General features: G+C 42.8%; 1 protein-coding gene across 1 annotated transcript in view; it reads right to left on the bottom strand.

Moving 5' to 3' along the window:
• Positions 1-13,635, bottom strand: part of ST8SIA1 (ST8 alpha-N-acetyl-neuraminide alpha-2,8-sialyltransferase 1) — a 65,507-nt gene that overhangs the window by 16,679 nt on the left and 35,193 nt on the right. The window contains exons 3-4 of the mRNA XM_070947309.1: positions 9,311-9,420; positions 3,994-4,086 (exon numbers count right to left, since the gene is read on the bottom strand). Coding sequence (XP_070803410.1) covers positions 3,994-4,086; positions 9,311-9,420 — 203 coding nt within the window. The remainder of the gene's footprint in view (positions 1-3,993; positions 4,087-9,310; positions 9,421-13,635) is intronic.

Raw genomic sequence — 13,635 nt, 5'->3', positions numbered from 1 at the left:
CAAGTACGATTGGACAAACAAGGAATTTGTCTTGGTGCATACGCTCTCGGTGTACATAAAAGAAAAGATACATTTGTCAAGAATCATAAGGTAGAATACTTAATGATAGTCATAGGGAAACAGTCAACATAAATCTTAAGGATACCAGCAAGAAGGTTACAGTCATACAGTCATAAGTGGGAGGAGGTGGGTGATAGGAACTATGAGAAGATTAATAGTACTGCAGACTTAGTAATTAGTTTGACAGTGCTGAGGGAATTATTTGTTTAGCAGAGTGATGGCGTTCGGGAAAAAACTGTTCTTATGTCTAGTTGTTCTGGTGTGCAGTGCTCTATAGCGTCGTTTTGAGGGTAGGAGTTGAAACATTTTATGTCCAGATTGCAAGGGGTCTGTAAATATTTTCACAGCCCTCTTTTTGACTCGTGCAGTATACAGGTCCTTCTTATCTTTCCATTGATATATAATTTTATGGTACTACTAAAAAAAAAAAAGTGGTGTTATTAGCTAGTTTTAGAAAATACACTTTTCCCAAAAGGTTTCCACAACTGTGGCCACTACTGTAAATGTAAGACCAATATGCTGAAGTAAAAGGCTCTTAGCAGATAATAACACGTGTGAATGTGGAGAGACGCAGGGCCTATCTGCTGGTATGTTGGCTACTACCAGAAACTTCCTTTTTTAATTGTAAATTTTTAAATTTGTCTTAAAATAATGGGGGTGTTTTAATCTGTTTAGGGCCAAATTATTTAATGGGTTTTTATATTGTCTTTTAAATTTTGTAGTCTGTGTGTTTTATCTCTTTGGCTGTTCACCGCCCTGAGTCCTTCGGGAGTAGGGCGGTATATAAATCTAATAAAATAAAATGAAAATGAAATGAATGTGGATTTATTTTTGGCCGATGAAAAAGCCAGGAGAGTGGCTTCATTCTGGCAGTTTAAAGTTTGATCTAGGCATGGAAGAAGAAGAAGAAATTTACTTAGTTCAGTACAATTAATACATCTTCCTCCTTGTATTGAATAGTTTTTCCCTTCAGTCCAATGAAATACTTAACACTGGTAGCAACCCTGGAGTTACTCTGGAGGGTCACAGCCTCAGCTTAAGGACTGGGAAGAGAAAATGGCTTTCAAGACTCGAGGTCAATCCTTCCAGGAAGGGCTTCATGAGAAATCCCAGAGCTGTACTGATGCAATAGAATCTCAAAAGTTTTCCCTTCTTCCCTCTTCTCAAAGCGAATCAATGCAGAGTCGCCTTATGGTACTGCTCTACATGCTTACAACTACAAGTAGATACCTGGTTGGATAATGCAAAGGATGGGCTGGATATTTTGAGGATTTCGGGTGCAGCTGAAATTTGGCAGTGCTGGTACCAGTCCCATCTCATCTTTCATTAAACCTGCTGGGTTTCAATCTGTCCTGTAGCTTATCAGCTCAAGACTTTGCAAGGGATTTGAATTCTGAGTGGGACAGTGGCTCAGTGGTTAAGACGCTGGGCTTGTCAAGTTGGAAAGGCCAGTAGAGCCCAGGTTTGAGACCCCAAGGCCATGCAATGGGGTGAGCTCCCATCCTCGCCCCAGCTCCTGCCAATCTAGCAGTTCAAAAATATGAAATGCGAGTAGATAAATCGGTACAACTTTGGTGGGAAGGTAACAGCACTCTGTGATGTCATGCTGACCACATGACTGTGTTAATGTCTTCGGACAGTGCTGGCTCAATGGCTCTGAAATGAAGATGGGCAATACCCCTATAATCGGCAATGACTAACTGAGTAAAATCTGAAGGGACTCCTTTAGTTCTGACTCGGCTCCCAAACACGAAAAACCCTCTGCAGTTAAATCAATGAATCCTTTATTAGGAGTGCCAGCAGCTCTGGCAAAAAATCTCCCTCCCTCCCTCTCTTCCTCTCTCTCTCTCTCTCTCTCTCTCAGTTGTCTGCCACACCTATTCATCTCTGCTCCCAGCCTTTTATCCTCAGAGCTAGGGTCGGGCTTCGCTAGCAGCGGTGGCTCTTCCGTCCCAAGGACCGGCCCACAGATTTCCATTGCTCTCCTCTCCTCTGCCTTCTGTGCATTCGCATGTCAGGCACTGGACCCAGCTATTCCTCCTCTTTCTCATCAGCCACCTCCAGATCTGGGGGCTGTTGACTCTCCATCTGAGGGCTGATGGACGGCCCAGGCTCCACCTCTGTCTCTCTCTCTCTGCCAGCTCCATTCCCTCTTCCCCCTCGGAGCTCTCAGGTTACCTTGATGCTGGCCCTGACTCCCACACCTCCTCCTCCTCCTCTGATTTCATTGGCCGACAGGCCGCAACCCCTTTGGATTCTGAAGGAAATGTCCATGTTCTGCTGTATGGGAGGTGGGCATAAATCTTTCTGCAGAAAATAAATCTTGGTTCTCTGTCTGGGAGCTTACCAAAGCCTGTGAGACTTTTGGAAAATCACACCCAGGCAGTTTACATAATTTTCAGACGCTGATGCTGAAAAAGCACTCAATTCCAGACAATAATAAAAGCAAGGGAGCTGTAATTTCCTAAACACGCTAACCGAGTTATGCGCAGACATGAAATGAAGGTTTACAAATACAGAAGATGACTTCATTCCGTACACAAAGATAACACTCTGTGAGAACAAATAAGTTTCAGGTTGATTTTTGTTTTTAAGGAGGAATCTAAATGTAGGTGTTGTCTCAAACAGTTGTGTGTAGAACTTCAGGGTTTCAGCTCCTTCGTTGTATGTCACTCATCCAAAAATCACTTTTTGATAATTAATTTGGATGTTTTGAGCTCTTATTTGTTAAGGCAGGGAAATTATTCCAGAATTCAGAGATATGAATGCATCTAGTATTTATTATAGACAAAATGTAGCAAGGGTTCCCGTCCTCCGGGGGGCATGGTCTGGTTTGAGGCTGCAGCCCATCGGGAACTGGGCTGTGCAAGCAGCGTGCAAGTGTGCAAAGCTCCATTTGCACAACTGGCAGGGGAATGCATGAAACCACGCCCTACCCCCCACTGCAGGTCCGCAGATATATAGTACAGGTAGTCCCCGAGTTACGACCACAATGGAGCCCCAAATTTATGCTGCTCAGTGAGACATTTGTTAAGTGAGTTTGCCCCATGTTACGACCTTTCTTGCCACAATTGTTAAGTGAATCGTTGCATTTGTTGAATTAGTAACACGGCTGTTAAGTGAATCTGGACTCCCCATTGACTTTGCTTGTCAGAAGGTCGCAAAAGCAGATCACCTGACCCAAAGACACGGCAATCGTCATAAACGTGAACCAGTTGCCAAGCATCTGAATTTTGATCATGAGGGTGATGCAATGGTCGTAAGTGTGAAAAACAGTCATAAGCCACTTTTTTTCAGTGCCGTTGTAACTTTGAACGGTCATTAAATGAGCTGTTGTAAATCGAGGACTACCTGTAATGTGCAAATTACTTTTTTTTTTTCTGCTTGTACTTCTCATTTGGAGAAACCTCATATAGAATTGAGACTCATTTACAGATTTTTTTGTTTAGCTACATATTTGGCTCCTGAAATATTACGTGGTTCGGGGGCAGATTCAAGGGCTAAAAAAAATCTTCTTTTTAAAAACTAAAATTGGCAATTTTGTGAGCTTTTGACCCATGCTTACTTCACATAGTTGGCTCCGACTATCAAATTCCAGTATTCGCCCCTCTTTTTTGAAGCAGGTTGATGCAAACCAATTTCAAGCCAGCTGAGATGACAGGTGAGTCTTTTCATTTCTTAACCCACCCCTGCAAGTTTGTTGTTGATTGTACACTGGCTGCTAGAAAGACAATTCTGCTCACAACATTCTGACATTAAAATGCCTCTTTTTCCTTCCTTCCTTCCTTCCTTCCTTCCTTCCTTCCTTCCTTCCTTCCTTCCTTCCTTCCTTCCTTCCTTCTTTTTTTAAAAAAGACCCCAAGACGCCTCATTTTTTTTTCCTTCTGGTCTCAGCCTAGGAATTGAAAAAGAAACAGGCAATCTTCTCCTTACCTTTTGTTAATTATGCTTGGATTCGCTGTTACCAGTTGAGTTTTGGATCCTACATCATTGCTGTATGCATTGCTTAGTGGAGGGAGGTTACATCTGAAGGGAAGAGAAAAGCATGTTATCATAAATTATACTTCTTATTCATATATTTGTAACACCGCTCCTGCGCTAGCTGCACTGGCTCCCGGTGGTCTTCCGGGTGTGATTCAAGGTATTGGTTGCCACCTTTAAAGCGCTCCATGGCTTAGGACCTGGGTATTTACGAGACCGCCTTCTGCCACCGATAGCCTCCCATCGACCAGTACGCTCCCACAGAGAGGGACTCCTCGGGGTGCTGTCGGTCAAACAGTGTCGACTGGTGACCCCCCTATGGAATGAGCTGCCCCCGGAGATTCGTAGGATTCCCGACCTTCGCACCTCCCGCCGCGCCCTCAAAACGCTTTTGTTTCAGCAGGCAAGACTGGCCTAAATGTTATTTTAATGGGTTGTTTTATTTTATTTTAGTTTCGGCCAAATTATTTAATACTTTTAATTTGCTTTTAATTTTTATATTTGTGGGTTTTATCTTGGCTGTACACCGCCCTGAGTCCTTCGGGAGAAGGGCGGTATAGAAATTTAAATATAAATAAAAAATAAATAAATATTTGAGGGGTCCTTGGTGCCCTCCGAGCTTGTTTTCTTGCAGACGTTTCATTACCCAAATGAGGTAACATCATCAGACTATGCAAAAGAGACCGTCACCCGTTCCACAAAAGGAACAAGAAGACATTACATTTATGTTTTTTATGTTTTTGTTTGTATGTTTTTCTTTTTCTCTGTTTGTAAAAAATCTTAATAAAGTTTCTATAAAAAAAAAAAAAGAAGACTTAAACACCACCAACAATCAGCACCCAGATCAGCATAGATTAACTCCAAAGTTAACATCAGACCAACAATCAAGAAAAGAAAACCCCAATCAAGAAACTGCCAAAGAAGCCAACAGCAAACAGCCCAATCAAAGAATCTCTAAGACTGTGATGGCGAACCTATGGCACGCGTGCCCGAAGTGGCACACAGAGCCATCTTTCCAGCCACACAAGCTATCGCCCAATTCACCTGCAGCTGTGCATGCACACACATCCCAGCTGGTGTTCGGGCCTCCGGTGCGCATGTGTGCAATTCAGGGGACCCAGCTGGTCTTCAGAGCTCTCCTGTGTGTGTGTTTGCACATGCACGTGAGAGTACTTGCAAGCAGTGTGCGCATGCAGAGGGTATTCATGCATGTGCATTGCATGCGCAAAAACCATGCACATATGCAGATGGTGCAATTGTGTGCGCAGCCCACGGGGAGAGCCCCATGAAACCTGCGCGCATGCGCAGATGGTGTGATTGCGTGCGCAGCCCATGGGGGAGGAGCCACAAGTTTGTGCAGATGGCACGCATGCGTGTGAAGCCCGTGAAGCATGTAGCTGATTAGCACTTGGTGAGTAAAAGGTTTGCCACCACTGCTTTAAGACCATTCCCACCAACACGGAGAGGAAAGCCACTAGAACAGGAGTGTCAAACTCAATTTCATCGAGGGCCGCATAAGGGTTGTGTTTGACCTTGGAGGGCCAGGGAGAGGTGTGTGGCCAGGAGGCGTGGCAACGGTGGGCATAGCTGGGGTGAGCATGGCCATGGTGGGCCTGACACGGGATTCATGTCAGAGACATCTGTGGTGGCCAGGTGCTAAGACAGGACTTCCCTGAGACCTCACTCTCATTATAATGTCCTTTCTTCTTTCTCTTCTTTTTCCTTCCCTCTCCATTCTTTTTTCTTCCTTTCCCTCTTTCCTTATTTTGCCCTCCTTGCTCTCTTCCCATCTTTTTCTTTGTCTTTCCCTTTCTCCTTTCCTGTCCCTTCTTGCATGCTCAAATGCAAAAGGGGAAACATTTCTCCTTTTGTCTTGTTTTTAGTTTGTTTTGATAGCCCTCTGCCAGCGAAAACGGAGTCCGGGCCTGTGTCTTTTAAATGTAGATGGACTGCTGAATCTAGTCCTAATGTGTTTGTTCTCCTATGTTGTGCCATGAGTTTGTGAAGTGGTTGTTTTGTTTCCCTAATGTACGGATCTGCACGTGGCCTGCTGCATTGTACTGCATATACCACATTGCTCAGTTTATGTCTGGGTGTTTTATCCTTGGGGTGGGCCACAGTTTTTTGTTTTTGTTTTTAATTTGATTTATATGCCGCCCTTCTGCGGAGACTCAGGGTGGCTTACAATGCGTTAAGCAATAGCCTTCATACTTTTGTATATTTATACAAAGTCAGCTTATTGCCCCCACAAACTGGGTCCTCAATTTACCTACCTTAGAAAGGATGGAAGGCTGAGTCAACCTTGAGCCTGGTGAGATTCGAACTTACAGTAATTGCAGACAGCTGGTGTTAATCACAATGCTATCAGTCTGCTGAGCCACCAGGCCCTTTCACAGTGGTGAAATCCAAGTTTTTTAGTACTGGTTCTGTGGGCACGGCTTGGTGGGCATGGTGTGGCTTGGTGGGCGTGGCAGGGGAAGGATACTGCAAAATCCCCATTCCCTCCCCACTCCTGGGGAAGGATATTGCAAAATCTCCATTCCCACCCCACTCTGGGGCCAGCCAGAGGTGGTATTTGCCAGTTCTTCGAACTACTCAAAATTTCCGCTGCCAGTACTCCAGAACCTGTCAGAACCTGCTGGATTTCACCCCTGGTGGACCAGCTTCTGCCTTAGTGTATTCTTTGGTTTGAAGTGTGCACATATGTTGTGTTGGCTGAAGATCCTCCTGAGTTTTTCCGATATGCCTGCAACATACGGAATGACAACGTTGCTTCATTTATTGTTTTCTTCGTTGTCTGTTGTGGAGGATCTCCTGTAGGGTCTGTTTTGAGATTTGATGAAGGCCCACTTGTGATAGCCACACATTCTGAGGGCTTCCTTGATGTGTGTTCGTTCTTTTTCTTGCTGGTAGGCAGGCTTTCAGCTCGATGGCATAGGATTTTAATGACTCCCATTTTGTGCTCCAGCGGGTGATGGGAATCAAAATGTAAATATTGATCTGTGTGGGTGGGTTTTCTATAAACTTCAATGTTAAGGCCTTTTCACTTCCTTAATGTATATCGCACAGTTCAGGAAGTTTATAGAAATTTGTTAAACATTGAAGTTTATAGAAAATCCACCCACGCAGATCAATATTTACATTTTTTTTTTTAGAATAAGAATTCTTTATTGGCCAAGTGTGATTGGACACACAAGGAATTTGTCTGGTGCATACGTTCTCGGTGTACATAAAAGAAAAGATACATTTGTCAAGAATCATAAGGTACAACACTTAACGATAGTCATAGGGAAACAGTCAATATAAGTCTTAAGGATACCAGCAACAAGGCTACAGTCATACAGTCATAAGTGGGAGGAGATGGGTGATAGGAATGATGAGAAGATTAATAGTAGTGCAGACTTAGTAAATAGTTTGACAGTGTTGAGGGAATTATTTGTTTAGCTAAGTGATTGCATTCGGGAAAAAAACTGTCCTTCTGTCTAGTTGTTCTGGTGTGCAGTGCTCTATAGCGTCGTTTTGAGGGTAGGAGTTGAAACAGTTTATGTCCAGGATGCGAGGGGTCTGTGAATATTTTCACAGCCCTCTTTTTGACTCGTGCAGTATGCAGGTCCTCCATGGAAGGCATGTTGGTAGCCATTGTTTTTTCTGCAGTTGTAATTATCCTCTGAAGTCTGTGTCTGTCTTGATTTTTTGATTCTCATTACCCACTGGAGCACAAGAGAAGACAGAAAGAAAGAGCTGCCTCTTTTCACTACCGTAAAGGTTAGACAACTTCATTGCCAAAATTTCTAATTCAGCTACTTTAGCTACCACTACCACAGCTGGAGAAACAACAAACGCTTTATAAAGGAACAGCACAGATGGAACACTCCTGAATTTAGTTACTAGTCCATATGAAGTATGGGGCACCTATCCTGCCTTGGGGTAGGCCTCAGAATACATTCTGAAGAAGTCTACTAAATTTCAATTGTAATACAGGTAGTCCTTGACTTACAACAATTGATTTACAACCAAAGTTACAACAACACTGAAAACAGTAACTTTCAACCACTCCTCACACTTATGACCATCGCAGCATCCCCATGGCAACCAGCATGTATTTATGATGGTTGCAGCATCTGCAAGCCATCTGTGACCTCCTCAGCCAGCTTCTAACAAGCAAAGTCACTAGAGGAAGCTAGATTTGCTTAAAGACATGTGATTCACTTAACAACCGGAGCAAAAAGATCATTAAATTGGGCACGACTCACTTAACAACTGCCTTGCTTAACAACAGAAATTCTGGTTCCAATGGTGGTTGTAAGTCGAGGGCTATTTATATGACAGAAGGGGAAAACAGTTAACTATGTAGGAAATAATCAAGTGGAACAGTTTTACTATACGGGTAGTCCTCGACCTACGACCACAATTGAGCCCAAAATTTATGTTGCTAAGTGAGACATTTGTTAAGTGAGTTTGCCACATTTTATGACCTTTCTTGCCACAGTTGTTAAGTGAATCACTGCAGTTGTTAAGTTAGTAACACGGTTGTTAAGTGAATCTGGCTTCCTCATTGACTTTGCTGGTCAGAAGGTCGCAAAAGGAATCATATGACAATGCAACTGTCATAAATACGAGCCAGTTGCCAAGCGTCTGAATTTTGATCACATGAGCATGATGCTGCTACAGTCGTAAGTATGAAAACCGGTCATAAGTCCCTTTTTTCAGTGCTGTTGTTACTTTGAATGGTCACTAAATGAATGGCTGTAAATCAAGGACCACCTTTTAGGTCTATTCCAGTTTTCAGATTTTTCCTGAGAAAAGGTTCTCTATACAAGTGGTCCTTGACTTACGACCATAAGTGAGCCCAAAATCTATGTTGCTAAATGAGAAATTTGTTAAGTGAGTTTTGCCCCATTTTATGACTTTTCCGGCCACAGTTGTTAAGTGACTCACCGCACTTGTTAAGTTAGCAATACCGTTGTTAAGTGAATCTGGCTTCCCCATTGACTTTGCTTGTCCGAAGATCACAAGAGGGGATCCCATGAACCCCTGGGACATTGCAACCGTCATAAAAGTGAGTCAGTTTTCAAGCATTCAAATGTAAATCACATGACCACGGGATGCTGCAACGGTCATGAGTGTGAAAAATGTTCACCTTTTTCAGTGCCGTCGTAACTTTGAACGGTCACTAAATGGACTGTTGTAAGTTGAGGACTACTTGTACTGTGAAAAAAAAAAACAGTGGAAGGGAGCAGAGGCAAGCGTAGCCAAAATGGCGGCTTACCTCATGACGAAGTCCGCTTGATCGATCTGCTTGCCGCAGCGGCTATTCTTCAGAATGCCACCGTTGCCCACCACATGACATCTCTTCAAGGGCAGCTGGAATGGAATCACCTGGCAAGAGAAAACAGGAGCCACAATCACACCTGGAAAGTAGCAATGCATCTGGCGATTTCAGAAGGAGCGCGGTGGGAGCACAGACTTTTGGTCTTCAAGAGACACGCGTTGTATCTAACTTAAAGCTATTAAATTTTGGAATTCAACAACACAAGTTGAATTGTGGTTGGTTGGACCAATTCAATTCAAGGAGTCCTGGGGTCAGTGGCTATAGGACGGCCTCTGAAGACCATCTCTTGGGAGACCAGAGAGCTCCTTGTGCCGTTGTGGACTGCTGGACTAGTATAGAATAACAGGGTTGGAAGGGATCTTGGAGGTCTTCTACCCTGTTTCCCCGAAAATAAGACCCCACCGGAAAATAAGCCCTAGCATGATTTTTCAGGATGCTCGTAATATAAGCCCTACCCCCAAAATAAGCCCCAGTTAAGATTGTCAGCCAAATGGATGCATTTAGTACAGTATTTCCCCCCAAAATAAAACCTAACCAGAAAATAAGCCCCAATGTGTCATTTGGAGCAAAAATTAATATAAGACCCGGTCTTATTTTCGGGGAAATACGGTAGTCCAACCCCTGCTTAGGCAGGAAACCCTATATCAGTGATGGCGAACCTATGGCACCTGTGTCAGAGATGGGACGCAGTGCCCTCTCTGTGGGCACACGAGCCATCGGCCCAGCTCAGCTCTGCCATGCATGCGCGCGCACCTCCTGCCGGTCAGCTGGTCTTTGGGTCTCTGCCGCGCATGCGTGGGGTGTGTGTGTGTATGCATGCACAGGGGTGGGGCACATGCAGGGGGCCCACATGTGCATGCATGGGGAGCAGGGTGCATGCATGGGAGGCCATGCATGCATGCTTGGGGGGGGGCACATGCGCAGGGCTGCTAATGGATTGCATTTTTGGGATTCGGCTGCATGTACACACATTCACACGCGCGCTTTGGCCACTCAGTCCAGAAAAGGTAAGCCATCACTGCTCTATACCAGTGATGGCTAACCTTTTTGCCGTCGTGTGCCAAAAGCGAGGGGAGTGGGGGGGGGGTCGCACGCACATGTGCCCACACCCATAATTCAATGTTGCCTGCCCCCTCGCGCATGCGCGCATGACTGCCCCCCTGCGTTTCCACTGCTTTTGGCACGCAATGGTACAGTGGGCCCGGTAGGACCGTTTTTTCGCCCTCCCCAGGCTCCAGAGACTTTCTTGGAGCCTGGGGAGGGTAAAAATGGCCTTCCCCACCACCCCAGAGGCCCTCCGGAGGCCGGAAACGGTCCATTTACCGACTTCCGGTGGGACCGGAAGGCCTGAAAATCAGCTGGCTGGCACACGCATGTGCGCTGGAGCTGGGCTAGGGCAACGCTCACGTGCCCACTGAAATGGCTATGCGTGCTGCCATAGGTTCGCCATCACGGCCCTATACAATTTCAGACAAAGATGGGATGGGTATGATCCAGCAGGGCACCACTTATATTCTTATGTTTTCTATCAGTTTCTGAACTTCAACATTTCCTAAAATCATAACCGGAGTAGGATTTGAACCACAAGGAGCCTTCGAAGGTCAGCAAATAAACCTCATGGATTCCACAGGATGTCCACTTTGGAGGCAATGGGAAAAGTGACACTTGCAGCTGGATACACACATTTTACATGACTTCTTTCCTCTTTCCCAGTAGCAAGAAAACAACTCCTTTCAGAAGTTGTAGGTAATCCATCACTGGAGGTTTTTAAGAAGAGATTAGACAACTATTTGAAATGATATAGGGTCCCCTGCTTGAACAGGGGTTGGATTAGAAGACCTCCAAGGTCCTTTACAACTCAGTTATTCTGTTCTGTTCGACTCAAACAATTAATTTAGAAAGATATAGAAGTCACCCATTCCTCATACACATGGATGAAGATTTCTGTCACGTTTATGGATCAATTTTACAAGGTATACTTACATTTTATGTTTGTTGGATGCTTTCAGATTGGGATTAAACAAGGGGATAGAACTATTTATTTTAAATAATGGAACTCATTTAAATGTAAAACAAAATATTTTCAGGTTGAGAAGCTCATATCCCTTGAAGAAAGCTAAGACATATCCCAAAGGAAATGTTCTGAAATGCAGAAAAATTGCTATGTGCATATCCCTGAAATACCACTCCATTCTTGATAGTCTACTTTTTTTAAAAGAAAGGAGATTAAAAAAAAAAACAGTAACCAAAATGGAAAAAAAAAGCAATACAATCAATACTATGTAGCTATAACTCTATCTGTCTGTCTGTCCATCCAGTTTTACACAAGTTTCAAGCATATTTCATTATAACTATCCATTTATAATCTGTCTGTAAACAAATTGTTCATAAATCTCAAGTACCATCACATCTTCAATCCACTGTGTAATTGGGGCCATAAATTTATTTTTCTGATGTTAATGCTTCAGATCCCTGCTGTTTTCTCCATCATTCCATCATGTTTAAATAGAAAAAAAACCCACTAAATATTTGACTCTGATAATCCAACCATGATTTGCTCTCTCTGTTCCTTTTAGGGTAACAAAAATGATGTTTCTATTGGTGCTTTCTGCGTTGTTCTTTCTAGCATGCTGCTCCAACTCAGAAAATAACATCAAATGTTCAAGATTGATAGCTGTTCAACACACCTGTCCATCACGAGCAGGGTAGATAAAAATCAATGATTTTTTTAAAAAAATCAGATTTTTTTGATTTAAATCGGATTTTTTTTTTATTTTTATCGAATTTATTTTAATAAAAAACTTTTGGGGTAAAAATCTATCGTAAGATAGTTTTCTATTTAAGATACATAAATAATTTAGTTTATTCAGCATGAAATGGAGCTTAGTTATGTAGCACAAGGCTGTATATTCTGCAACACTGGGACTATTGGTGAGTCAACAGTGGGTCAAAGGAGTAGCAGAGATGACAGTTGCTCTTTAAAAATTATGATTTAAATCGAGTTGATTTTAAATCAAGCCTTTTTGCTAGTGATGTAAATCATGATTTAAATCAACTCGATTTAAATCAAATCCACCCTGATCACGAGTTTATCTGATCTCCCTTTTAAAGCCACCCAATGTAGTGGCTATTACTGCATTTGATAACGAATTCTAGGGACAAATGATGGGCTTTCAAAAATAATGCTTTCTTTTGTTTGTTCTCCTTCAATTACATTCATTCAATGGACAACTTTAAGATGTGTGGACCTCCACTCCCAGAATTCCCCAGCCAGCAAAAAACAAAACAAAACCCCAACTTTCTTCCTTTTCCCAAGGCACAACAATTTCATACTTTAATTCTAGCTCTGTGTGGCCCATACAGCATAATCTTCAAATCTCTCAGCTAAGATCTTTCCCAGGCCCTTTAACCTTATGATTCTTGACAAATGTATCTTGTCTTTTTATGTACACTGAGATCATATGTACCAAAGACAAATTCCTTTTGTGTCCAATCACACTTGGCCAATAAAGAATTCTGTTCTATTTTTCTATTCTATTCTCCCCTCCGAAAAAAAATCATAGATGCTGCTGGTAAAATACATATATATATATATATATATATATATATATATATATATATATATATATATATATATATATATATATATATATATATATATATATATATAAAAGTCTGCATCCCTATTAAACAACTCTGAAAGACCCAGATCACTTACAGCCTACTTTAAAAAAAAATAAAAAATGCTTCCAACCTCCCATTATTTGACTTTTCCTCCCTTTGCTCATATAAAGATAATTCTGGGAAGTGGGGGGAGGAAGGGCTCAATAATTTAGTTCTGTGCTTTTCTTTTAGCCTTCCAGTTTCACCTCCCTGCTGTGCTCTGTGTGAATCTGGAGCTATCACATGTTATCCTCGCAGTGGTGTCCACAGCTTTTAGCCTGCTACCTGAGGGATTCGGCCTCAAAATCTATAATCCAATTTCCGCAGTAAACCAGAAAACAAGAGGTTTATCATGGGAAGGATGTCCTAGAAAAAACAGCAATCGTGCACTAACTCAATTTGCTAGACTTACCAGCTGAAGTACAAGTAGATCCTTCATAAATGTGTTTGGTACAGAGGCCTCCAACTTTAACAACTTTAAGCCTGGAGGACTTCAACTCCCAGCAAAGCTGGCTGGGGAATCCTGGGAGTTGAAGACCGCCAGGCTTAAAGTTGCCAAGGTTGGAGACCCCTGGTTTGGTAGACACAGGTTTATTTGT

The sequence above is a fragment of the Pituophis catenifer genome, unplaced genomic scaffold (assembly GCF_029215685.1).
Source record: "Pituophis catenifer annectens isolate HBS135680 unplaced genomic scaffold, rPitCat1.0.hap2 SCAF_7, whole genome shotgun sequence".
In the NCBI taxonomy this organism is placed as follows: domain Eukaryota; kingdom Metazoa; phylum Chordata; class Lepidosauria; order Squamata; family Colubridae; genus Pituophis; species Pituophis catenifer.
Note: the sequence above shows the minus strand (reverse complement) of the source record. Positions and strands in the feature narration are given on the sequence as shown.